Here is a 27889-nt window from a genome sequence, read left to right on the forward strand (position 1 = left end):
GGAAGAATGGGGCATGCTTGTTCTTCTTGAACAATCTTTGCTCATCATGTAACAAAGCCGAGAAGAAAGCTTCCAGGCACAGAAAGATTTTACAGCGCCGCAGATACGATATACAAGCATTTGCAATGCAATAGGTCTCGCAGGTAAGTGAGTTTGAGTGTTTGGCATTGAAAATGACAATGCCTTTTATTTATGTTTTGGTTTTAATTAAATAAAAGGCTTTGTCATTTACAATGCCAATAGCTTAAACTCACGTAAATGCGAGACCTATTGCCTTGCAGATGCTTGTTTAATATTAGTGATTAAACATTTTCCCAAAAAGAATGTGGCTAAATTAGTTCGGGCATGTTATTGGCCATCCTACACATGCCACCTCTTTCTTTCCTCTACTTTTTTGAGGCCCGCATGCAGATAAAATTGATTCACCTGTAGGATGCGGTGGAATGGCAAAATATGGTTAGACATCTTTTCTGCTTTCGCACGCCTTCCTTTCATCTCTACAGACCTAATAGAGGGAGGGCAAGGCGGGTGATTCTGGTGCGGCCAAGAACTTGTACCCCTGCTCATTACTGATCTTTACACACACATACAGGCAATATAAATCAATACATGTGGGTAGCAGCTCTGTGAGATCCACTGTCAGACGGCTGGCATACTACAGAGCACTAGGCTCTCAGGAGGAGTAAAGGGACGTAGGGAAGTGATAAGATACCACATATATATTTTGACTGTTTTGCATGGGAGGGTGTTACAGGGGGGATGGAGTATGGAGGTAGGAAGCTAGATATCCAATTTAAGTTTTTAAAATAAATGAAAGTGAAGGAGAGAGAAAGGCCAGTGGGGTGGGGGATAGTAGCCGGGTACTAAGTATTATTTTTCAAAGCATGAAAGAGGCTGTTGGGACAGGCAGATGATAAGGTGGTTTTGTTGTCAATGGGTGATCAGCTTAGAGGGTGTTATGGGGGCACATGCAACACAGAAATGTAGATTGGTGCCTACCAGTAATGGTAATGTTTCCACCTCAGTGTTACACGTGACATCATCGGATTTTTCCTGTTGTCCATTGTGTCGCTCGTAACGTCTTGATGGAAAAAAAGCCCTGTATAACAATTGACCTTTCTATACTTATGCATTTTCGTGGGTGAGGGAGTAACAAAAGTAAAACAAAATGCATTTGTAGCCTTGAAAATGGTCAGTATTCCCGAAATGACAAAAAAATAAAAGCTAATTGGTAGAAAGAGGTCTGCTGACATTTTAGGTTAAAGGAATGAGAAGAGCTGAGGTCTGCAAAATGTGTGAGTGCTTCTGTATTCTTTCAAAAGCAGATAGATGGAAATTTGGCTCCACTATAGGCTGGGAAATGATTGGACTTCCATGAAGTCTATATAGAGTGTCAATCAGACTTTCAGTGAATTAGTGATCTGTGGTGCTGCAGTGGACCGGGAAGTGTGAACACTCTAGATCGTGTAAATACAATGCACACTGAGATAGGTATAGAAGCGGAGGTAGTTACCACGGAACGCAGCACAACTAGGAGTGTGAAGCAGTTCCTACCTTCATAGGTCCTGTTCCACATCTGCTGCACAAGCTTCTCTCCATCCCGCTTGTTCTGGCCATTCTTTCTTAGCTCATGCAAAGCCAAGGCATAGAGGATAATGGCATCATGGAATCCCTCCACAAACATGTTCACCTGAAATGGATAGATCACCAGTACTTAAATCGTAAACGTATTTAGGTTCATATAAATATCATCAAATAATATAGGGTTGGAGGTATCTCAAAACTGCTGTAATAGACTGATATTTTATTGTTTTTTCCCCCTAAACTGGAGGATTAGGCACAATGATGTGCACTGATGAGGTGTGGGTGACGCTTCGGGTACCATTAAATAAACAGCACTAGGCACAAAATGGCTGCTAAGGGCCAGTTTTAGACCCAGATCCTGTGGGTGTTGGTAATGTGACTGACGAGATATGGAATCACAGTTTTGATGTGAGCTGTGACTGCTTTCTGTGAGTGTACGTTTGAATGATGTATGTTTGGATTAATCCATGTATTCTACTGTAAAGGAATATGTTTGTTTCTTTAAAATAAAAATAATAATTAGCTAGCGAGGTATGTGGAATTGGTGTTCGCCATTGGTCTAGTTGGCATTACACACTGTCTTTAAATTGCTCTGTAGTACACTCTATCCCATTATTTGTGCCAAAGTTACACTGCGGCAAAGCACTGCATGTTACTTGTTTGTCTGCAAGTGGTAAGGGTGTTAAAACATCACAAATAGCTCAAACTTAAAATCAGGGAGACATCAACCAATCTCAAACTTTTAAATCGTATATTTGGAAACCCAGTTGTAAATGTTCATGGACTATGTAATTAATATGTATGGCAATCCAGTACTATGGGAATTTGCTTGGACGGAATGAAACAAATTGCAAAACCCTTGGCAAAATGATTTCAGCAAGACTTAGTTTTCTGCCTTGAGGTGGGTGGTCTTATTCAATCAAGGTTTACTTCTGTTGGAAACTGTTCGTTTTATGCTCTGCTTGCCCATAAATCTCAAAATGTGTGTACTTGGTCGTTTAAGATGTCTGTTGCCCACAAAGTTTCTTGACAGAAACACCCCCGTTTCCATGCCCTGCAAATACCTGCTGTTTCGCAGTAAAAAAGATGGTGAAAGTTCATTTTGACTGGCCATGTTTTAAAAATCCCAAAAAGTTCTGGGACTTACGCGAATAGCCACTACAGTTTCAATTTTAATTGTACCTAACGCATTTTACAGAAGCGTTAACCCTCTACTTCCGTGGATTTGAGGTATTAGATTTCAATGCGCTCAGTTTCCCATGGACAATAGTTGTGAATGCTATCTATAGTCACACATGCATTGTCAAAACCAGCCTGAGTTTTAAGACCTGTGTTTTATGGATACTTAATGTAGTGTCTCGAACTCGTGTGCATTGGGACTCTTTTGGTCCTATACAGACTCTTTACTGGATTTACGTAATTGGTTTGGGTGTGTCTAGAAGTGTTCAATAAATTTATGATGCAATGCGCACAGACTGTAGTTGTATGCTCAGGACAAAAGACGTGTGTTCTACTGCTCTGTGTGTGGTGTGGTCAACTGGCGACTAGTGTGGGATATGTGCCCCGAAGAAACTAGACTGCTTTCTCTGGAAGTTTGCAGAGCTACAGGAAACTCCTCGTCTGTGCCATGTGTGTCTACTTCAATGAGAAGCAGTTTGAAGCTGGCATGTGTGGAATCGAAGCACTGCTGGAGTCCACCCACAACCCTAAACGAAGTTGAAGGCCCTGCAGAGGAGCACTTTCGAAAGCTTTCCAAAAACCTACTGGTAAGGCCAAAAGTAAAGATACTGTGCCACAGCTTGACTCAGAGCCATCATCTATACAAAGCGAATGCTAAAAGGCAGCGACAACCAGGTATGATACAAAAGGTTAAACGTGACAAAGACCAAGCACGAGAGACAGAACGGTTGCTCACCCTAGAAAAGGAAGAGGATGCCCTACGGCATCTGCGCGGGTGTGACGATCCAAGTGCAAGCACACGGCCAATGCTTGCTGAACGTGCAGGTCCCAGTGAACAGCAACTGCCATCTGAGCAGCACACGCTGTCAACAGTAAAAAAAAAGAGTGCAAAATACTATGCAGCCACATTCCTGAAACCACCGCCTCCATTTGAAAAGCAGAATATTGGCACCAAATGGATTGCCTGGTTTGAGACATTTGATTACTTCATTGATGTGTCAGAAGAAGTAGATGGCAAAAAGATAATCAAATACTTAGAGAACCTTGCAGGTGATGGAGTGAAAGAAGGAATGAAAAAGATATCATAAACTGATGAAACCTCGTACCGTCAAATAAAGGGAGCATTGGAAGCAAAGTTGAACTCAATGCCAAATATCGACTATGAGAGGTATATTTTCAATCAAGCACGACAACAAAGTGGTGAAACGTTATACGAGTTTGTTGAGAGACTTGACGCACTAATCACGCATTGCCTGATCAGTGAATTCAATGATGAGTAAGCCAGGCGTCGGAGGGTTATCAATGGTTGTCTCTCAGACGCATGCTAAGATAGACTCTTAGCTTGAAGAAAGTACTCATTGCTGCAAGAGCAGAGGAACATGCAGATCGACAAGCTGCTGACATGGGAGCTGGAATAGCACAGAATGAATCAGCGTTGCAAAAGCAAACACAAGCGTAAGGTAAAGGCCCAGCGATCGACATCTCCAAATAAAAAGAAATTGTGTTCTGGTGTGGATTTTCATTTCCCCATGAAGGTAAATGTCCCGCCATTGGACAGAAATGCAAAGGATGCAGGAAATAAAAGCATTTCATAATGGCTTGCAAAGAGAAAGAGAAACTAATTTCATCACATCGAGAAGAGAAAATGGATGCTCGAAAGTTCCAGATACCTTCTCACCACACTCACAACTCCAAACAGCAACATCTACTGAAACAAGGAGAAACTAAACAAAGTTGTTGCCTTCAAATTCATCTTGTAGAGGCTCATCAGCGTCACTATCAAGTGACTGTGAGAAAGATGGGTGTGTAATGATCATGGCCGGCTCTAGGGCGGTGCGATCGGTACCACCGTACCAGGCGCTTACTTGGGGTGGGGGAGCGTCATTTTTACAGGTAATTTATCATTTTAAAAGCACCTGCTGCTGCATTCTGGCCTCCAGCAATATTCAGGCCTCAATTAAACTGTCAAGATACCTCTGGTGATTAATCGTCTCCCTGGAAAGAGAACGGAGGTTTGTCTAGTGGAAGGTTTGACTCTTCCTAATGTAGCGCAGAGGGTTAAAATGCCTGCTACTAAGAAGGTGTACTATGCAGATAACAGTGCATATAAAGTAAATTGATCAGTAGATTACTGCTTCTGTAAGAGAGCTCGTTTTGTAACTTGTTGTTTATAAGACAAAATCCTTATGTACAACATTGAGCTATTAACTGTCATCAAAGAGCTGCATGCAAACTGCAAGGTATATGTTAGAACTATATGTTTTTTGCCCAGTCTTTCTTCATCCTAATTTTGCGAAAAGGGTACATTAGGGTAGAAAATAATTCTTATTATTAAAAGAGAACCCCTAACAATGATGTTTTAAATTCTGAATTTGTGCTTTTCAAGCATAAGGACTATAAACTTTATTGCCTACGAGTATTAATGACATGTCACTCCTACACCTTCTAGTCCTGTCTGATGTCACATTTCCTAAGCGCTGATTTACATACATATATGTGTGTGATGTAAAGTGCTGACACCTTACACTGGTATGAGTGGTGCTATAAAACTAAATTAATCTGAGAGACAGTGGTTATGGAGACTTGAGGGGCACTGTTAAAGGGTGCTTGTTGGGGAATCTGTGGCAGAGGTGGTCATGGGGGGGCGCCAACAGACATTGTAGCACAGGACACCACCAGCGTTAAAGCTGGCCCTGGTAACGATGTCAACTAAACAGATGCACATGTAGGGTTGGCTGATTGCAAAGAAGAAACACAAACTAAAGAAAAAACACTCAACTAAGCAACAAAACTCATTTAGACAGTGTCCTAAAATTACACTGAAGGTGAATGGATGTCCCATAACTTTCAACAAAGACAGTGGTACATCGATCAACATCATGCCGGCGGAGAAGTTTATTTAATTTTCTCCTATGCCACGCCTCACTCCGTCGACTACAAAGGTGTACACGTAGGGTGCTTATGCACCATTGCGAAGTTAAGGATCATTCTTGGCAACCATGCATCACAAGACAACAGTGCAAGCGCATTGATCTTAAGTCAGCGTGGTGCCAAGAACTTTGTGTCTATTTATCAACTCCCCCCTTCACCATGAGTGAGAGTCCTGCCACCTTGATGTTTGGTAGAGCTATGGGAACAAAGATACCCTTGAATTGTCCACCGATTGCGAGGAAGATTCGCAACAGGGACACTTCTAAAAAGTGTAAAATGAAGACTTATGCTGACAAACGCAGATTTGTTAAGGACATACAGCCTCATGCATCAAGCCAAAATCCAGTCGGTAAAATACCGATTCGCTAATAGCTCCCGGTATTGAGTTAAAAATACCCAATCCCAATGCATCAACCCAAAAGCAAAAATCGCTATTTAAGGAATCCTTAAATAGCGATTCCTTAAATAGCGATAGCATTTAAGGAATCCCAAATTGAGAATCCTTAATTTAAGGAATCTCAATTTGGGATTCCTTAAATGCAATGCATGAAAGTTAAAAAATTAGCGAATTCGCTAATAGGGGGAGCAAATTACCATGAAGATGAACTTCATGGTAATTTGCTAAAAGTTAGAAAAATGCACTTTTGTGCATTTTTCAAAGTTTCATGTTGCGCACACACATGCCCTTAGAGCATGTGTGTGTGCAACATATGTGCACATATCAATTTCAGGGGTGCAATAGGGTGTCATTTTGACACCCTTGCACCCTTGAAATTGCATGAGCAATTTGCTAGTACCTACTGGTACTCGCAAATTGCTCATGCAATCTACAATTCATTCCTATGGGCCAGGAGGCCCATAGGAATGAATGGGACGGCATTCCTTAATTGCTACTCGCAATTTGCTAGTCGCAATTAAGGAAAGTTAAGGAATCGCTATTTGAATAGCGATTCCTACATGCATAGCCTTTTGCTATTCCTTATTAGCGAATCCTTATTTTTCGCTAATAAGGAATCGCAAATGGCATTGTTGATGCATGTGCCAGATGGTGACTGATTAACGTCCTGGAAAATCTATTCCCCTACAAGGGACTCGTCACACTTTAAGCCATTGCCTCGATATTCTTCGGCTCCTGAGTTCACGAGTGGAATCATTCTACCTGAGTGCCCAAATCAAGTGTCCGATACCACCTCAACGACACTCGATGGAGGTGCACAGTGGTGGCTGGTAGGGAACAGGGGTGGCGGGGCAGGTGGGAAAGGGGTGTGGGGAACAAAACTAAACCCCACTTACTTTCTCACTGCCGCAGTCTCTCCTCAGCTTCGGTCCCAGAAGCAGGAAGCATACAGGCTCCTCTAAACCAATTACAATGCAGCGTTGAGCACAGTGGTTCGGCACACTGACTGGGACAGGGAGCCTGTGTATTACAGCCTGGTGGGGAACATGCAAAGTGCCCATGACTGTTTGGCCGGCATAAGACGGCCAGCCAAACCGTTATGCGCACTTAAAGTTTGCCCACCACTCCTCCCACTGTGACCCACAGCCCCGCCCTAACCTAGCACCAAGACAAATAAAATTATAGTAATGATGTTATTATCATTTCCTTTTTCCTTTTTACTCCTCTGATAGCATTGGGGTGACGCTCCTCTGCCTTAGCGGAGGAGCCGCCCCTGAAGGTGCACCTCATCTATCACATACCACTCGATCTGGCAGACTTGTGCAAGCCCCTTGACGACTCATCGAAGAGCTATGATGTTTATGTGGTATGTATTTTTATTTAACAAAGGAGGAGATGTAGTGTCTTGAGCTTGTTTACATTGGGGCCCTTTTGGTCCTATGCGGGCTCCTTACCGGAATTACATAATTGATTTTGGTGTGTCTGGGTGTGTTCAATAAAGTTATGATGCAATGTGCGCACTTTGCGGTTGTATGCTGTGGAATAAGGACATTTGTTACAGAGCTCCATGTGTGGCATGGTCATTCGCATGCTCCCCGGCTGGGGAGGACGCAACACTTATTAACTAGGAAGCCACAGTACCATGCAATCTAATCTTGATCTGTTCCAGTTTTCATAAATGTTTTGTCAGGCTTTTTTATTAGCATTAGTCTTCTTGTAAAATACATAAAGCCGTAATAAAGCACTCAGGCCACATGACAATAAACAGGTGTTTCCTAAACATTCCTCTGTTCTCGTAAAAAATAATACAAATGAAATGAAGTTAAGTATATAAAAGGCATTAAGAATCAAAGACAATGTCCTCTTAAGAGAGACAAATTAGAGAATGAATGTTTGTTAGCTCATAGACAAATTGGGATGTTGTAGTTTTGCCCTGGGGAATGCGCATATAAAATGTTGTTTAAAGTAGGGCTCATCAACCTACTGATGAATTCAAAGACGGGTATGGATCCTGAAAGCACCTCACAGTGTGTGCTGTTTGAAGTACTCCAGGTTATAACAAAGGCAGGCCTTGAGTTTGTATTGTGTGTGTATTGGTTGATTTTACTCCAGCTGTGTCTTAGCTGAATTAATTCAACTGTCTGTTATTAAGAGAGTGCACTTTCATCTCAAGGTGTAGCTGCCAAAAGCGCCTTTCATTTTTACAAACAAAATACTGCCCTTTCTTGGTTTTAATGCATATGATTGGTTATTATGTATTCAAATCAAGAACATCCTGCCACATGCCTGACCCACTGCAACCAGTGCCAAGCAGTTGTGAAATAATAGTCCTGCCATACAGTAAAAGTCCTCTTGCTACCACAGTCACTACCGCCTCTACCATTGTGGTGTATTGCAAAAGTCACAAGTGTTGCCATTTGTCAGCAACCCTCTTCGATATCCACATGGCTCTGCTCACAAACATTCTGGAACCAGTGACAGCTGCCTCGGAACGGGGATGGTGGGGAAAGGGGTGAAAACATTTTTAAAATTAAACTTACCTTTGAAGCTGCCACTGCTGCTGCACGCCACTCTTCCATCCTCCGGTGCACGTCTCGCCTCTGTCCTCACTCTGCTAGCAGCACCGGAAGCACCCAGGCTCCCAGACTCTCCCAGTCAATCACGACACTGCATGAGCAGTGTCATGATTGGTCTGAGCGGCCTGTTTGGCTGCTTGGGTGGTGCCTGGGAGACTTGGTATGTTCTCCACCAGGCTGTGCAAAACAGCCAGGTGGAGAACATTCTGAGTGCGCATGATTGTTTGGCCAGCCCAAGAGAGCCAGCCAAAAAGACATGCGCACTTAGGGAGTGCAGACCAGTCCTGCTCCCTCGGACTGTGGTGAGCCCAGCCCCGCCCCGCCCTAACATCGCTTTGAGCGGCACAGAAAAATAAAATGATAATAACGTCTTGATATCATGATTTTATTTTATTTTTTGCACTGCTCAAAGAGCAGTGAGGCGATGGTCCTCCGCCTTAGAGAAGGAGCCACTACTGTCTGGAACCCCACAAAATTAGGCGAGATATGCATGCTGATGACACCCAGATCTCTCTTAAGCTGGAAAAGGGATCTGTAGTGTTATCAAGGGGCCAATTATCTTAGGCCTGTCCAGGAAGTGATGTATCATTAATGGGTCTACTTTAAAGGTCACAAGATTGCGTGTGTGCCCAAGGACCCAGCACTTCTCCGATTATCATGACCATTCTTTTTGGTGTCTCCAATTGCACCGTTACACGTGGTGTGTAATGTGAGGAAAGTAATCAAGAGTGACCGCTCTTTCACTCCCCACATCAACATTAAACTCCAGGGATTCATGTTGCCAGCCCCTTCTGGCTAATCTAGCCATTGGAAGTCTAGTTCCCTACGCCGTCCTAAATTGTTTGAGATTTTGTGTGTTCATTTGAAATGTTGAAGAGTTAATGTGCTCTCGTTTGGTTTTGTTCTCGTTTCGTGTTACCTTCAGGGCCATTCATCAGTTTCCATTGCTAGCTCTGAGAGTAGAATTCGGGCATTTGCTGCTGCCTATTGAGTAGTTTCTACCCCTAGTGTTCATTTTCTTCGTTTTCATTCGTACATTAGGGAACATGGACCAGCCACGCAATGGCTAGTGCAATGTAATTAATTTCCACCATTTGACCCCTACTATCAGGGCCCTGCAGTACTTTCATAGTAATCCGTTTCCTGCTTCTGCCTGGATGTCCTCTCAACGCGTGTCTGTCATGCTCTGTGTCAGATAATTGTACTTGCCTCTGCAGTCAACAGCGCAAACAACCAATAGGAGCAAGCTTTACAGTCTAGTAATCCTGGCCCTGGTTGACTTCCTGGAGGAGATTGATATTTAACTAATTATATCGTAGACAAAGCTTTACGAGGACTTTTCTTTTACATACACCATAAAAGGTGCATTTGCCATGCAGGGTTTGAAACCTTTTTCATAACACATTAAGCTTTGTGCCATCACCTTCCTCTGATTGCACATGCTCATACAGGTACCATTCTTAAATGGTGGAGATGCCATGCGTTGCCCATGTATTCCATCTTTCAGTTTGACCTATTGAACTGGCTAAGTCCCAGACAATCCTTCGGAGGACATTTCTGACTATTTTCAAAATGATGTCTAACCTAACGCCTTTATATTACCATAGGACATGTTAGCTTTTCCCAAACAGCTGAATCCCTTTGCAGGTTAGCTCTATTTTATCTCTCATTTTAACTAGCAGACGTTACTGGTTTCACTTAAACTTAGTGCTGCATTTCACGATGTTTCTTTAACTGTGCTGCTTGATTGCTTTATTATTCACAAGTCCTCACATGGTTACTCTGGTAACTGCCTAGCTGCTAGACCAAGCCACCAAAGTTGTGCATAACAAAACCTTAATGAAAGTTGTGTCTCTGTTGATTCATCTATTTGAGTAGTGTGGGAACTCAGTCACGGCTCACACCTAACTGTGAACTCTCTTTCCCATAGCATGCCAGTCAAATGTCCTACTGACAGCAAGGGCAGAAACAATGTATTGCTTGACTTGAAACTTACTTCACGAATTCTTACCATTTATTACAGGGTAAGTTTTACAAATAACCTTTGAACAGAAACCTCCATCGACTAAATCTCCAGCTGCTTTTTAAAATAGATTTTGAAGAATGACCGGCAGAAAAGATAATGGCTTGTAAATAGTATGTCACACTATTGTTCACAAACACGTTAACATTTGTTGGGTCTAGCTCAGACAGTTCTTCATCAATTAGCCTATTAAGCACCAGTATCTGAGCTTTCTGCTGGCTTTCTAAAACTAACTTAGGCGGTCATCAGTTGAGTTACACCTACATTGAGTGTTGAATTATTAAGGAGCAGCAAGGGTTGTATTATAGAAGCACAAATGGTTTTACCACACGTGCCTCTACCACGCAGCCTAAATCACAAATGCGTCTGCGCATTCCTTTACCACACATGCCTTTACCATATAATTTCGAGCTAAAGGTATGAATGGTGAAGGGGTATGCGTGACTGAGGTCGTAACTTCTATCCCCCGGCCCTAAGCTACAAACTCTCCCCCGCCCTGAGGTCCAAATACCCCGACCCCCTCCCAACTCCCATGCTGTCCCTCATCCTTTACAAACACTATCTCGACTCCATCCCACCCCCTTGCGCAGTCCCTAAAACTACCCAAACCCCTTCCACTGCCTTTAGGCCTAAAACCCAAACTCCTATTTTAAAAAACTACTCCAACCCCACTTCCCCCGCTCCCGAGCCTTAAAAATTACCCTGCGGGGACAGCATAAAACTGGAATACTTGAATGCTAACTTCACATGCACGGAGAGTAATGAAGAATCATAGTTATCATGAGACAACTCTTACAAAGACTCCAGATCACCCAGAATGCCGCCACTAGATTCATCCTCAACATCCCCCACAAGGCACACATCACGGCCCACCTCAGAGAACTACACTGACTACTAATTCAGAAGCGATGCCAATTCAAACTGTTCACCCACACATACAAAGCCCTCGACAACGTCGGAACTGCATACCTCAGCCGCTGCCTCAACCTCCCCCAACCGATTAGGAAAGTGCGCTCAGCCTCACTCAAATATCCTGCATTCGCATGCGCAACGCACGAGGAGGAAAAGTTCCTTTTCCTACATCGCCGACAAATCCTGAAATGACCTTCCACACCACATCAGGACCTTCCTATCCATTCTCGAATTCCGCAAGAAACTAAAGACCTGGCTATTCAACAAGGTGCACGATCGGCCTACTCACTTACTCCAGTGCCTGGATACCCCTCGGGTAATAAGCACGCTATACAAATCCTCATAACACAACATCCATAATCTATATTACATTTTATTAAATGTTTGGCAATGGCATCTTACCAAAATATCATACCTGTAATATCTTCTGACAGAAATATCATATTATAAATGTTATGTACAAAAATACCATCCCATTGGAGTTGATATTAGAAAATAGACAAGCAATTTTTTTGTAAACGATATTTGGGACATTATAGTTCTGTCAGACAATACTTTTCACTAAGATATTTTGACACACAATCTTAGCCATCATACTTAGTCTTACAAAACTGGACTGCCAGTTCTTAACAGTGGTAATTTTCCTTATCTATAAATAAATTCAAGAAACTTTTGTTAAAGTTGCAGAAGAGAAGCATGGCAGGCACAAAAAGACCCTCCACCTAGATTATATACAGGCGAAAGGTTGAACGTCATAGGAGCAAATGTACAACGTTGCTTCAGTTCATTGTCTTAGAAAAACATCCAACCAACCTCACTTTCACCAGGATATCAAAGCATACATGAGAAACCAAAGGCAGTAACAAAGACAGTAATCTGGATATAGTTCTCAGGGGACCAGTTTCTTACACAAATATCGGCAATTGACAGAATTAAATGCTACTGTATCATCCAGATATCGTGAATACTTATTTGTCCCATTTGTACCATTCATTGGGGTCCTTGAAATAACCCTATTTCTGCCTAACCCTTCAAAAAGTTCCAAAACCCTGTTACATATAACAATACATCTTCCCTAACAGAGCAATCATGTAGTACTTTTTGTCCGGATGATACTCCCTTTCCAAGAAGCCAACATTTCCTCCCTACTACTTGCACTTTCATACAGAGGATAGAACAGTCACATCAATAAATACTGACGTAAGCCTTGAGGAAACCACTTGATACACCATCACACACACACTATTTTAGCCTGATTACGTAAATGGAGTATTTTTGGCTAGCATACTGAAAAATCAAAGAAAATAATAAAAAAGGAGGCATTTTTTCAGTGCTATTAAGATTATTCTATATGTTGGGCCCAGCCAGAAGTTCAGAAATATGTCAGCTTTCAATTTCTAAACAGTGAACACTGCTGTCCGCAGCTGGAATTGACAGGACCTTTGGAAATTACTTTTAAAGACCGTGATCTAGCCAGATTATAAATTCACACATCTTCTCAAAACCCTCTATTGCTTTCTGTTAAAAGAAAACAGGGCCGTTATAGGATGCCCATCATTATTTTCGTCAATAATTTAAAATTCTTAACCCTGTGATAGAGATTTGAAATGACAAATGTATAATCTAATAAAAACAACAATTCTTCTGTTCCATATGAGAACTCAGCTGCATCATTCTCCGGTTTACAGTCATTCAGTCATTCATTCAGGAGAGCACGGGACCCACGTCTGGGCATACCCTTCCCACTCGTGGTGACAAATGCAAAAACAACAGTTGATGGACAGAATGCAGAACAATGTCATACATTCACCCCAGTACAGAGATCTGGGCCTAAATCCATCGTTTTTTTGCTCACCATGCTGTTCCAGTTTGAACCTAGCCATATGCAAATCAGTCTCGACCCTGTGCGTCATGGGAACAGTCCAGCCCAAACTGCCAAGCCATGTCCTCCCTGGACTGGAAACAAGCATCCTAGGACCGGTTTCGGTGTTTTACTCCTCTTCAACCAGGATAGCTTGTTTGCAGTGGCATGGAGAGCACGGGACCCACGTCTGGGCATACCCTTCCCACTCGGGGTGACAAATGCAAAAACAACAGTTGATGGACAGAATGCAGAACAATGTCATACATTCACCCCAGTACAGAGATCTGGGCCTAAATCAATCGTTTTTTTGCTCACCATGCTGTTCCAGTTTGAACCTAGCCATATGCAAATCAGTCTCGACCCTGTGCGTCATGGGAACAGTCCAGCCCAAACTGCCAAGCCATGTCCTCCCTGGACTGGAAACAAGCATCCTAGGACCGGTTTCGGTGTTTTACTCCTCTTCAACCAGGATAGCTTGTTTGCAGTGGCATGGAGAGCACGGGACCCACGTCTGGGCATACCCTTCCCACTCGGGGTGACAAATGCAAAAACAACAGTTGATGGACAGAATGCAGAACAATGTCATACATTCACCCCAGTACAGAGAGCTGGGCCTAAATCCATCGTTTTTTTGCTCACCATGCTGTTCCAGTTTGAACCTAGTCATATGCAAATCAGTCTTGACCCTGTGCCTCATGGGAACAGTCCAGCCCAAACTGCCTAGCCAGGTCCTCCCTGGACTGGAAACAAGCATCCTAGGACCGGTTTCGGGGTTTCACCCCTCTTCAGCCAGGATTAGGTTGGGTCCAAACTGGAATGGCGAGCAAAAAAACAATGGATTTAGGCCCAGATCTTTGTACTGGGGTGAATGTATGACATTGTTCTGCATTCTGTCCATCAACTGTTTTTGCATTTGTCACCCGAGTGGGACGGTTATGCTCAGACGTGGGTCCCGTGCTCTCCATGCCACTGGAATCAATCTATCAATCTATCCAAGTAAAATCGGTGGGGCTGTGGGGCAGGCGGAGGGGAGTCGACATATGACGGGATAGGGAAAATAAATAAATAAAACCACTTACCTTGAGCTCGCCGCATCGCCGAGTAAGGCCAGTGGTTTTATTTATTTTCCCTATCCCATCATATGTCGACTTCTCCCCCATCCCCCCCCCACGGCCCACTGCCCTTACCTGTACCGGCCGTGCCTGCATCCACGGCGTATTTAATCTTCTTAAGTATGGAGTCTTCATTGGTTTTACAGTGGTGATGAGGTCAATGGCAAATTCTTCAGACACCTCTGGAATCCTATTAGTTCAGTATTTAATGGCATTTATGGAGTATCTTTGCAATTTATGTTTTAGGTATGAAGCCAGATTTTTTTCCATTAGATTACATTGCACTGCATTGCATTGCATACTCCGATGCAGTTTTGTTTATTGACCCAGATACCTGCTCTAGTGCTTACAATTGTATTGTATTTGTATTTTTTCTTGAAAATCTAATTCAATATGAGGTTATCTGTAAAGGATATATGGGGTTTTTCCAGGCCGAGTGCTCATTTTAGAAGGATGGGTCGTCTAAAGTAGGCACATAGACACTGATCGCAAAGAACAGTGAGTTTTGAGATGATCAATCTCCCTTGCCTATCATAAAGGTTTGAGACCATGGCAATGTTTGATTACTTAGCAAGAATTCATTTTTTTTCACAACCGCAGACGAGCATGCTACATCAGAGAATTGATTATTCCTGAGTGAGGTGGTATGAGAGGAGTCAACCTTGGTTTCCTTGAGAAGAATAATATCATGTTGCAGCTTGTATAAGTAGTCAATGATTTTCTTTTTTTTAATAAGGTGGTTGATCCGATTCACAGTTAGTGATATTATCTTAATATTTTGTTTGAGACTTGACATTAGTAATGGTATGAATTTGTATGGGTCCCATATAGGGCTAGCAGGTTTGCGCAAAATGTTGTGATAGAATACACATTCTAGTTGCCGGTATTTACGGTCACCTTGGGTCCTACCTAGTGAGACAGAATAGCAGTGATTGACTCTAAGATTTAGAAGGGTGATGTCACCAAGGATAATTCCTTGTATTGTGGAATTGTGTCCAGAATGCATTGTTGCTAGGGCTGACTTGGTAAGTATTGTTCACTCGCTCAGGACAATACCTTCTGTTGAGAGTGTTGACAGGTAATAAAGATGAGAAAAAAAATTGAATAACCCCACCCATTGATTGAAAGTGCTTTCTTTTTATATTTGCTGTTTCAAGTATGCACAGATAAGTGCTAAAAAACAGCTTTTGGTGATTTTGCTGATTTGTGTACTGGTTGGGACATTTAAAATACTAGTGATGCCGGTAGAAATCTGATCACCTGTCAACCCTAATGAGGAGACTGAAAGTTTGTTGCAGGATCATCACATTATTTCCTGTACCATCCATCCCTGATTGATGCCATAATAGAAATATTATCTGAAACACTACAACAACTCACTTCTTATTCTCACTGCTAACCCTTCACTTTCACACTCACCCTACACTAACAGCAATCACACTGCACTCACACTGCTTACCATGCACTCACGTTATTCACCCTTCTCCTACACTGCACTTACACGAGCACACTGGTCACCCTACACGCACATGACACTCCACTCACTTTTCACTTTCACCACTCACCTTACACTCACAGTGATCACACTGCATTCACGCTGTTACCCTGCACTCACATCGTTCATCCTTCTCTTACCTTGTGCTCACACGATTACACCACTCACCCGGCACTCACAGTGACCACACTGCACTCATGCCCATTGCCATGAACTCACGCCGTTCTCCCTCCACTTACCCTGCAGTCACATGTGCACACCGCTCACCCTGCACACACAAGACTCGCCATGCATTCTCACTTTTCACTCTGCACCTACACAAGAAAGCTTCTCACCCTACATTCATGTGACATCTCACTCACCTGTCACTCTCACATCTCACTTAGCAATCTCACTCAAAAAAGTACATCACTCACCTTGCATTCATTCCACCCACTCTTCACTTTCACCCGCACCTAAACTCATATGACATATCACTCACCATGCAGTCACTTCTCTCACCCTACTCTCAGTGTCAAATCGCTCACTGTGCACTCACAGGCACTCCTGCCACTCACACAATTCACCCTTCACTCACATGGGCACAGCACTCGCCCTGGACTCACCCCACGCAAACAAGCACAGGACTCACCCTGGAATCACACCACTCGCCCTGCACTTCCTCCTCTCACCCTGCATTCACACGGACAAACCTCTCAGCCTGCCGTTATACAGACACTCTGTCTGTTCATCATGCCTGCACACAGAGACAATAGTCTGCCGGAACTCATATGGACACACTCCTCACTCTGCACTAACTCCTCTCACCATGCACTCATCAATCACTCTCACAGATCACCCTTCACTCGTGTTGCTCATCCTGCACCACACACAGGCACACCACTCACCCTGCATTTACACTGCTCACACCACCCTGCACTCACTCCTCTCACTCTGCAAGCACTCCTCTCAGTTGACACTCACATGGGCCTTCCTCTCATACTGCATTCATGCAGCTCACTCAACTCTCACATCAGCACATTTTTCATCCTACACTCACACCACTCAAGCTGCACTCACGCTATTCACCATCACCCAGCACTTCCATGAGCACACCTCTTACTCTGCACATAAAAAGTACACAACTCTCATGCATATACACATATTTCTATAAAGGCACCCACAGAATACCTGCTCTTTCCATAGTACTAGATGACTACTGAACACAAGTTGTTTTACGTTGGTAAAAAGGGTACCTGAGCATGTAAGCTGAGTTTACTTGCTCGGAGCCCCAGGTGTACTGCCGTTGGCCTCCAGTAGGTTTTAGCTCAGGGCTGGCTGTGCTACCCACCCCCCGGGGTATACTGCAAAACTCGTGAAAACATCACAAGTACATGCATTGAATAAATAAGTGGCGTGGTACTGCAGGGAAGTGCTCTCGTCGCTCCGCCACAGTAGTCAATGTAGCTCGGTGAATGAATGCATTCTTTGTAGAGTTCACTGTGTTACCTCAGGTCATAGCTTGGAGTCCTTGTATGCCCTTCAGCCTTTGCTCATTCTGAGGATGATAGACAGAGGTCGGAGTCGGTGATAACTAGCATTTGTATAGAGCGCCTGGAAACGAGACTCATAACAGAGTGTGCGTAATAGGTGGAGTCATTTTCATTGTATATGATTTGTTGTCTGAGGTGCTCACAGGGAGGTAAATGCCACGAGGTGTTGTAGAGTGTTGCTAAAAATGCCCGCATGTTCTGATCCTCACGGTTTTGCTTGTGGAACTTGAACAATTTCACTTTGAATGGTTGTAATGTTCACAGACCTCGCCAACTCTTCCCTTATTTACATTTCTCCTCAATTAGACCCTACAATTAAAAGATTGCCGTGTAACCTGTTTTCTATCTATTTTTATAGTGGCCTTTGAAGCTAACATTGGTTCTCTTTCAGCCATTCGGGCATAGATGAATAGAGCACGTGAGTGCACCTATCCATGGAAACAAATTATTCCTTTGCAATAAAATGTCTCGTGTTTTCTCTCAGTCATAGGAAACCCAAAACCTTCCTGCTGTACCCCTGTCCTGCTTTACTTGAGCTACAGAAGCGGTATCTGACTAAAGTTATAACTTTTTTTTAAAAAAAATCCCATTTCATTAACTTTTCACTCCATCACAGCCTTTTTCTTTTCGTAATGTGTGTGAAATTGTCAATTAGTGGGTTTTACAGCCAGCATCTGAAGAAAAGTATTATTCAGGTTCATGGGTGAGCAGACAAACCGTGTGATTTACCGCACTCGCCCACAAGGTTTTACTTAGCAATTAGAAAGTGGCTAAAAGGAGTAGCTGTTCATAGTTGGGCCGTGCGGCTCTCTCACATTGAGGCAAGTTTCAGCTTTAAGAAAACAGATTTGCTTTCTCTGAAAGGGCTGTGTCTTGGTCTGGGTAATTTGCATAATTTATGTAACTTTTGACACAGCCTGTATTCCCTGGGACAGCTCGATTCAGAGGCCAGGCATTACAAAATACCTCCTTCTTTTGTTTTACATTCCCCTCTGAAGAGAGGGCTAAAGGCACGGGGAAGTGGTCATATTCTAACGCACTAACAATGCCGCCGTGCCAGCAACACTTAAGGGGAAAAAACGTTTTAATTAGCAGAATTCCCAGCATTCAAATGGAGGCACCAAAACAAGGCCCTGGGTGGCCTGCAAACCTCAAAAGAGCAAACTGCCAAGGTTATAAAATCATTCCTGCTCGAAAAAACCTTGAGAAATAAAAAAAAAAAACATTTACCAAATTCTCTCTAAGCCAAAGAACAGAGGTGGCATTAACAAGTCAGAAATGTAGCTCGCGATGAACTGAAGGTCGGAGACTGCAAGCTAAGTGTTCAGGATTATATTATAGCAATCGAGTACGCGTAATGGGCGGAGGTTTAAAAAGGAAACACAGTTTACATTATCGCAGAAAAGGAATACCAACATAGCTGGAATTTTTCTCACATTATCAAGCCCTGTGGAAGTCATGGCTACAAGCTGTCGCTCTGAGAGGACTGTTCTTGTATGCTTCGCCATTCCACTGGTTCGTTTATTTCGTATTTTTGTAGTTTTATATGGCGTGATCTTGATTGGAGCGTTTTACATTAGCACTAGTTACATTACCTAAGGTCACATTCATTTTTTAGGCCGGGGGAGGTTAAGTGAGTTTCTCAGAATCATAGGATGTTGAGAGGACGCCGGGACTCGAGCCTGGCTCCCCTGTCCCACAGTCGACAGCTCTGGCCCCTAGGCCATATCTGCTGCCCATGTCTTTGAAGCCAAGTTCAATAAGGCGCCTAAGAAATGTACCTCGCTCTCTCGTTCTTTCTCCATATCTGCAGACGTGTTCCCACCCGACTGATCGCAGATTACTGCAGGTCATGGTCCAGGCGCAGCTTGGTTGCCAAGTGCATGCCATACAGATTCCTTTCCAACCGTATCAGATATTGCGAGGGTGTAAAAATTGGCCTACACGCTCATAAGTTTATCTATATTGCCCCAATATAAATTCCTCTGCTTCCTCATAATCAGAAGCTGCAAGCAAAGCTTTCAGCAAAATACAGGAAGCCAAAGTGAGATTGGGCTACTAAAAACAGAAACTGAGGGAGCCCTGTGCTTTTCTGAGCGTTTGTTACTTTTGTTTCTGAAATATCCTCTGGTTGCTCATAAATTGAACAATGCAACTCGTGAGAAGGTATGTGCGTAGAATTAAAGACAATGCAACGAACGTGGCATGCATAGCGCAGACCAATTAGCACCGCCAAAGAGGATCACTTCTAATGGCATCTCTTGTGACTAAGTTCCCATTCAGACATTGCATGCTCATCCAGAGACTGCAGCTTCCCCTGCTCAGCGACAGGACAGCCTACAAATCTGCATACCATAACATAAGCCACTGCTTAACTGGGATCAAATAAGTGCAGGGTCCCAAAATATTCTTAGGAGCACTCTGCTAGCTGTCAAATGACACGGAGGGCGAAGGCCAAGCCGACCTAGTCTTGATTCCATCTCATGTCTCTTTCCTCTACCCCTGTACATTCCCTGTCTCTCTTCATCTTTCTGCAGACTCTTTTATATATCTTTGTCACTGTTCGCCTATCTTTTTTTATTCCCCTTTTATGCCTTTCTCTGTCTTGATCTGGGTCGAAGTCTGCTAAGAAAAATAAATCCTGGCCCCCAAAAATGAGTGTGATGCGCACCACCTGCAACCACCGAAACAAATTAATAAATACTTACGGTGCTCCTTAATCATTTAGTAGAGAGGTTACATATTTTACCACCTTCCCTAAAGTAATATAGCGTGGCGGCGAGGGATTTGATGAGGAACCACGGGCATATTTTCTGAATAAACATGCCAGAGTTATAGATGTCTTCAATATACACTTAGGATGGGACTGTAAATGGTGCTATTTGGGTTTGATATGTCTTGCCACAGACTTATTATCAGTATTTTTTCTTTGATTATTGTGAGAACATTTACCAAGACACGGTTACAATTACAATTGACCTGCGATGGTTGAGTAATCCCTTCCTATGCAAGCTACGAGTGACTTAGAAGAATCTTTTTTAATTGCACTCAGAGAAATTCTGAAAATATAAATAGTCCAGGTTTGAGGGGACCGCAGCAGTATCATCTGGGTGGTAGAGATTATGCAATCAAGGTTGTCAGACTCCTGATAGCCAAGTGACAGATCTGGTGATTTCACCTTCCTTGTGTTACTTCCGGCTACCATGATGCTCATTTCAACAGCAGCTATTGTGAGGAAGTAGTAAGGTATTACCTTATTCACAATCAGGGTATTTCACATTTCCATTAAGGATGAGTATTTAGGGTGACCCACCTTGTGCTTGCATCAGGGCCGGCTTTAGACATGGGCGAGCTTGGGCGCACTGAGGGTTCCTAGTAATTTCTTTTATTATCATTGCAGACCTCAGGCGCCTGTTGGTCTTTCCAGGCTCTGCATAAATGACCTTGTTCTCTTGCTTAGTCTCCTTCCATTCCCTCCCTTCCTTCTCACTTCCGCCTCCCACTCATTGCCTCTGGCCTCTGATTTAACATCTGAATCGGTGATTCAGGTGAGAGGGAAGAGGCGACCTGACCTGTAAATACAAAACCCACCATCGCCTAGGGCACGGGCATGGCCTTGAGGAGGTAGTTTTTTGGGGAGTTCAGGCAGCAGATAAGAGATTACATAAATTGGACTAAGAAAGAGAGTTCCAGGAAGTGACTGATTGGAAGCGGGCAGTTTGGGCATTGCCTTGGGAAGGTAGAGTTTCTGGGATGTGTGGGTCAGTATGTTATGGCTTATGATTGTGCAGTTCAATGACCAACACTGGATATTGAGAATATTTTTGTTTCACATGTTGCAAGGTTGGTACTGTTGTCATGGCACGTGTGTACACAGCTTGTTCTGTATCAGGTTATCTTCTTACAGTGCCAAGAAGTGCCTGTGGAGTCAACTGGCAGATTTATAGCTGATTTGGTTACGTCAGGTATTGTGATTGTAACCATGTAAGGATTTGCAGTGTTGTCTGTAGACTGTCGAATTTTGCCGTGGTTTACTCTTTGCAATTCAGCTTCTGTATGTGTCTGCATTAGTATGAATCTCCTCTCAGGACTAGTATAGGGTATTCCGTTGTTTTGTGGGCATTACGGGTGGTTTCTTCCCTGCTTATTCATTAGAATTTTCTTGGTACAACATCCGAGTGTCCTGTAATCATATCCTTCAATACAGTTAAAAAGAGGAGATGGACCTTGCAGCTGCTGTATGATTTGCTGGCCTTTTTGGCATGTGTGCATGCCCACACGAGTTGTATGTGAAAGGGCAGAATAGCTGTTTTTGTCACAGACACTGTGGTGAAGTAATGTGGGCATCATTAGTTTTAGTGTTAGCCAATAACTTTTGTTTTTAATAAAAATGTATTTACTACACATATTTACTAACAGGGACGTTCAGCAAGCCCTATTCATCCATTGGTCTGTAGTAATGTCATGAACATGTTTGCTTCTGCCCACCACAGCATGCAGCATAGGGCACAGGATCAGCCATCTTAAGCCATTAGGTCACATGACTGTCAGTGACGACATTCCGCGCTTGCACCATGTTCTACTGGTGCAATAACTACTTTTACATAAAAGATGTATCTATATGCATTTTGGCTTTTAGATAATGCCTACTTTCAAACAATGCGTTCCTTCATACAAAAACCATTCACGCACCAAGTATGCACTGGGAAAGCCAAAAAGTCAGCAGCCAACTCCACATTTATTGGCGTTGCCAGTGCTTGTTTTTGATACTGTATTTGAATATCTTCATCTTCTTGTTTTTGGTGGTGTGTATTGAGTTTTCCCAATGCTATTTCTACCTCTGCTGTAGTTTGTTTTCAAAAGACACACAATTGATGGACGTAATGCAGAACAAATCAAAACATTCAACCCCAGTCAAGAGATCGCTCTAAGTGCGCCAGGTGTGCCCAGACATAGGTCCTGGGCTCACTGTGCCACTGCAATCAATCTGATGAGGGGTGAAACCCTAAAACCAGTCCTAGGATGCTTGTTTCTGGTCCAGGGAGGACCTGGCTTGGCAGTTCGGGCTGGACTGTTCCCCTGAGGCACAGGGTCAAGACTGATTTGCATATTGCCAGGTCTAAACTGGGGTGGCATGGTGACCAAAAGAATGATGGATTTAACCCAGATCTCTTGACTGGGGCTGAATGTTTTGATTTGTTCTGCATTCCGTCCATCAATTGTGTGTCTTTCGTTTTCAAAGCAAACACAAGGAGATGATAGACAGAGTGCTGAAACTTTTCCATGCCACTGGATTTAAGCTAGCCTGGATGATGAGGGGTGATACCCCGAAACTGGTCCTAGGATGCTTGTTTCCAGTCCAGGGAGGACCTGGCCTGGAAGTTCGGGCTGGACTGTTCCCCTGGGGAACAGGGCCAAGACTGATTTGCATATGGCTGGGTCTAAACTGGAATGGCATGGGGAGCAAAAATACAATGGATTTAGGCCCAGATCTCTGTAATGGGATGAATGCATGACATTGTTCAGCATTCTGTCCTTTAATTGTTCTTTTTGCGTAGTTTGTTTTCAGGATGATGATTGTTGTCTTGTTTGTACGGCAATGCTAATATTTGGTGAGAGACATGTGGGAATGGTTATGGGTAATGTATTGTAATGGGTGTGTTTGTGGTGTTTCGTTGTACTGTCTTCTCCTTGACCTTGTTTTGCTTTTGTGGTCTTCTTCTGTACTAAGCATGGACTTAGCTATCCATCTGTTGCTCGATTGATGAACATGTGCTTTTCCACTCATTCTTGCATTTGTCAAACTTTATCTTTAGGACTTGGTCTCTTGGCGTATACCCAGGAGAGGAATTGGGGGCCTCCATTTGAGCCCTGCAGCTGTGACAATTTGTCTTCGCAGGAAACCATGCATTTTATAATGTTTTGTAGATTTTATGAGGTCCCAAGAAAGGTGTATACTATACCACTGTTAAAATAAAAGGACTTGGTCTCACGCACTGTCAGCCTTACTCGATCGGCCCTTATGTTATTTACGCTGGTACACCTGATTAATTACTATATCCAGAAATGCTAACAAAAACGTATCCACCTGATGACCAATTCAGCATGGCTACTACCCAACAACATACTTCCTTCATCCCGCCATCACCTAATCTGCCTTGTCATGCCTCACTACCCAGTTATGACCCAGGAGTGAAAAGCCCTGCTCATATAGCACACATTGATTCAATTTCTTGCAGGGGCGGGTTTTAAAATGATAACTTTGGTAGCCGTTGTGCTGTTTTTGTAAAGTTTACATTGATAAGTGCAGTAGGGGACCTGACATGGTGCACTCCCAAGTTTTAAAGACCACAAAACGTGGCTGTAGCGTGATATATTCACTCATGTTGTTCACATAAAGAGAGAGACTGAATGACAGAGAAGGTCTCCTTGTTCCTGTCTAGCACGTTTTCTCTAGGAAGAAGTCTTGCTGCGATGGTAGACTGTGTGAATTCATTTACATACCGCACGAGTTCAACAAACACAGCGGCCTGAACCATTACAAACTATTTAGAAGTAGATTTGCATTTTCCAGGTTGCCGAAGCAGCGGCGCTGGCGGGGCCATTGACCTTTCTTGGCCACTGTCTCAATAGCCCCTTGGAGCCGACTGGCAGGTCCCTGTATCGGGAGCCGCAGGCAGCCGATGGATTTCCAAGGAGAGCTGTCCCACAAACAGCAAGGCCTTTATGTCCAGGAAAGTTACAGACCGAGAGAAACAGCCGCCCTCACAGCCCAGCGCCCCGGAACAATCGTACCATCAGGTGGGGGGTTTCTGCTGGGGGACACACTGCTCAGGCGAAACCCAGGCAAGTCCATTAACCCTTTTCATGGAATCCAAACAAAAGCGTCTTATGGCTTCAAAGCACCCTAGCTGGTAGTTTTAATCCCGCAAAGCAAGTGTATGAAAACCAAGGCCAATCAGACATACCAGAAATGATACCAAACAGTTCATAGGCAGGCTAATCCAGCAACCCCAATCTGTCGCTGAGAGAGGCAATAGTTTATTGTTTGCCATGCCTTCCCGCCTGCCTCGTGGCAGTAGTTTTATTGCTTACCACTCCTTCTCGTCTGCCTCCTGGCAGTGGTAGGCAGCATTACTGATGGGTGGCCCCGGACTGCTGCACCAGCTGTGGCTCCACCATGTGGGTGGAGAAGAGTCGCCCCACTGCTTTCTAGTAGTGGGAGAAGCAGTAACATAAAATGGTATAAATACCATTTTATGTTACTGCTCCTCGCACTGCGAGAAAGAAGAAGGGTTTGGTTAGGGGCGGGCAGTCCAAACCAGTCATGCGCACTCTGCCATTTTCTCCAGGTAGGCTGCATCCAGCCTAAATGGAGAAAATGACCTCCCCATAGGCGCCTGCTGGGTGCCGTCCCCACCAATAACAACACTGCCATTGCAGCATTGTGATTCGCTTAGGGGAGGGAGGCTGCCTGCTTCCTGCGAGGAGCAGAGAAGCAGAGAAGCAGAGACGATGCAGGACCAGATCGGGCTGGCTAAGGTAAGTTATATATATTTTATCAAATAAAAATTAACCCCCCTCTCGCGACCCCTTCCCCGCCCACCTCCCCCCCCCCCACATGCCCCCCCCCCACTCCCCAGCCGCGAGTCATGCCGGCCGCGGCTGTGCTGCACGAAGTAAATGAGCATACTGATATATTAAAACCAAATGAACTAAAGGTATTTTTTGATGTAACTTTGGCATTATGCTTCCCTGCATTCATGGAAAAAAAGAGCTTGAATACAGTGGGAACTATCCGGACTGCAGTTCTGCCAGTTATACTTGTGTAAGTACTGATTTTAGCATGTGCCAGCGAATCACCTAGACTGTGTCCCACTTTCACTAGTTCCACTGTGCAGGTGCTGACATTAGTGCACATCATATCTTTGTGTTTGCTTTGTTTGCCCTAAGTTGGCAATCATCTCTCTGTGTACGCTTTGTTCGCCCGAAGTTGTCAGGTTATGCCCAGACGTTGGCCCCTTGCTCACTTTGTCACTGGATTCAAGCTAGTCTGGCAGATGAGGGGTGTTACCCCAAACCAGTCCCAGGATGCTTGTTTACGGTCCAGGGAAGACCTGGTTTGGCAGTTCGGGCTGGACTAGTCCCCTGAGGAACAGGGTCAAGTCTGATTTGCATATGGCTGGGTATGAACTGGGGTGGCAAAGGGAGCTAAAGAACGATGATGGATTTAACCCAGATCTGTGACTGGGGTGAGTGTCTGAAAAGTTTCATCGTTCAGTCCATCATCTCTGTGTGTTCACTAGTGTACCTGTAGCAGCATCTGCGCATTCAGTGTGCTTGGCAGCAGGAGTGGCGAAGGGCTCTTCCCCATGTGATGTAGGCAGAATAGGTTTAATTACTACCCATCGGAATCCAATGTAATCCCCTAAACTAGATTAAATTGCAGTCTGTTCGTGACCAATTAAGTAAACCAGAAGACCATTACTTTCCCAGTTTCCCTTGCTGCCAATTTCTTTTGGGATAGAGTTGTAAAAATATAATGAATATAGTAACTGTCATGAACTCGGACCATCATTATGTGGTCCCTTATGCCTCTTCTCCTCATGAATCTACCCCTTCCTGCTGCAGTCCGAGTCCCATCCCCAAATTAAGGGTTCCCGTAGTACATTTTTCCATTTCCAGCATTGTTAGGGCGCATAGTTTCCTAACTGTTTTGCCTTCTCTTAATTAGTTTGACAATTAACTTAATAACATCTTTTATGCCATCTAAGATTTTATTGCTTCAGGTGTTGGTATATAATCCTCTAGAGCCCTTGTCATCCCTGACAACCCTCTGGAAAGCAGTTAAGCCATATTTATTACAAACCTTCTTTTAAGAATACTTTTGCTGATGTGCCAGTGCAAGGCATCCACATTGTGGGGCATGCACTACTAAGCTCAAGCGAGTCTTGTCTGACAACTTTGCAAGGTTACCTGATGGTACACAGAACTGGCCAACAATGCACGAGGTGGTCTGCACCCCCTGAAACCTGTGAAATCCCTGGGATACCCCCTGGTGGAGGACCTTAGTAATAACCAGCATTACCTTCCAAGGGTACACAAGCCCCCACTGCAATGCAGATTCCGGGGAATTTCTTAATTGGTACCGTGCACACAGATGACTATCCGGATTAATAAAGCGTGCAGGAGCCCATGGGTGGCGAGGTGCATGCTCACTTCGTGGGGTTCAGGATGTCTCTATGGTCCCCCAGTCACGCTGCTGCATCTGCTTGTTACAGGGGGAACCCCAGAGAGAGGGAGGGTGGAGGCTACTGTAAGATCAGATCCACAGGTCAAAGAGGTCTTGGCGTAAACAGCAATTTGAGGCCCTATTATTGCAAAGCACCTGCTAGTACTGTGTTCTCGCACACATACAGACACACACACTGTAGGTGTCCCTATTCTGGATTTTAGAATGTTGAGCAGTAATGCATGGTGGATTTTATTACATATAGCATCCCGATTTTAACCACATGTAAAGCAGATATCATACCGATGGATGGTGGGAGCAAACTTCCTCACATCCCAGCACTCAGATTGCCCCAATGCATCATGGTAATTGCAGTGCATGACAACACTTACTTCGTAGTAGTTTTTCATTTTTCACCCTTGTTGGTGCAGCTTGTGCTGTGTAACTCTAGACACGTGTTTCTGGATTCCTTTCTTTATCAGTAGAGAGCCACAAGCCATTTGGGGGGTTCTGGCTGTCTTGTTGGGAGAAATATTAAAGACTACTACTGATGTGTTATCGTGCACTGCATTGACCATGAGGCATTGGGGAAAATTAAGTATTGCGATGTGAGGCAGTGTGCTCTACCCTCCTTCTGTTTACAGCAGATTTCAGGTTACCTAGAAATACATGTGCAGTTAAGTCATATGTAGAGGACCGATATTGGAGATGAAATTCAATTGTTACATTGATGTTTATTTAGAAAGCTTTTTCTGGAGGGGTGGCTGATGATGGTTCAACTGCGCTGCAGACTGGAAGGGGTTTCTGTTGATTCTTTTTGAACAGGTTTCATTTTCCAGTTGTCTCAAAAGGATTTGGTATCTAGATTTAAGGCGGCTTCATCCAGAAATTCAAAACCTATTTTGAGCACTGCTGAGCTGACCCGTTGCAGTTTATATAACGTGTTGACTGCCTATTGCACACATACTGTCACAGGGTCACTAGAGAATATACTGAAATGTACGCCAAGATGGACTTTTATTTAGCTTGGAAGATCTTTTTATATTTGTGGA

At 43.8% G+C, this 27889-nt stretch overlaps 1 protein-coding gene across 2 annotated transcripts in view; it reads right to left on the reverse strand.

The window, feature by feature from the left end:
• Positions 1–27889, reverse strand: part of NPR3 (natriuretic peptide receptor 3) — a 211742-nt gene that overhangs the window by 72918 nt on the left and 110935 nt on the right. For both annotated transcript variants that reach the window (XM_085630771.1, XM_085630762.1), the window contains exon 4: positions 1555–1690. In XM_085630771.1, coding sequence (XP_085486897.1) covers positions 1555–1690 — 136 coding nt within the window. The remainder of the gene's footprint in view (positions 1–1554; positions 1691–27889) is intronic.

Source organism: Triturus cristatus, chromosome 2_1 (genome assembly GCF_964204655.1).
Source record: "Triturus cristatus chromosome 2_1, aTriCri1.1, whole genome shotgun sequence".
NCBI classification, from domain to species: domain Eukaryota; kingdom Metazoa; phylum Chordata; class Amphibia; order Caudata; family Salamandridae; genus Triturus; species Triturus cristatus.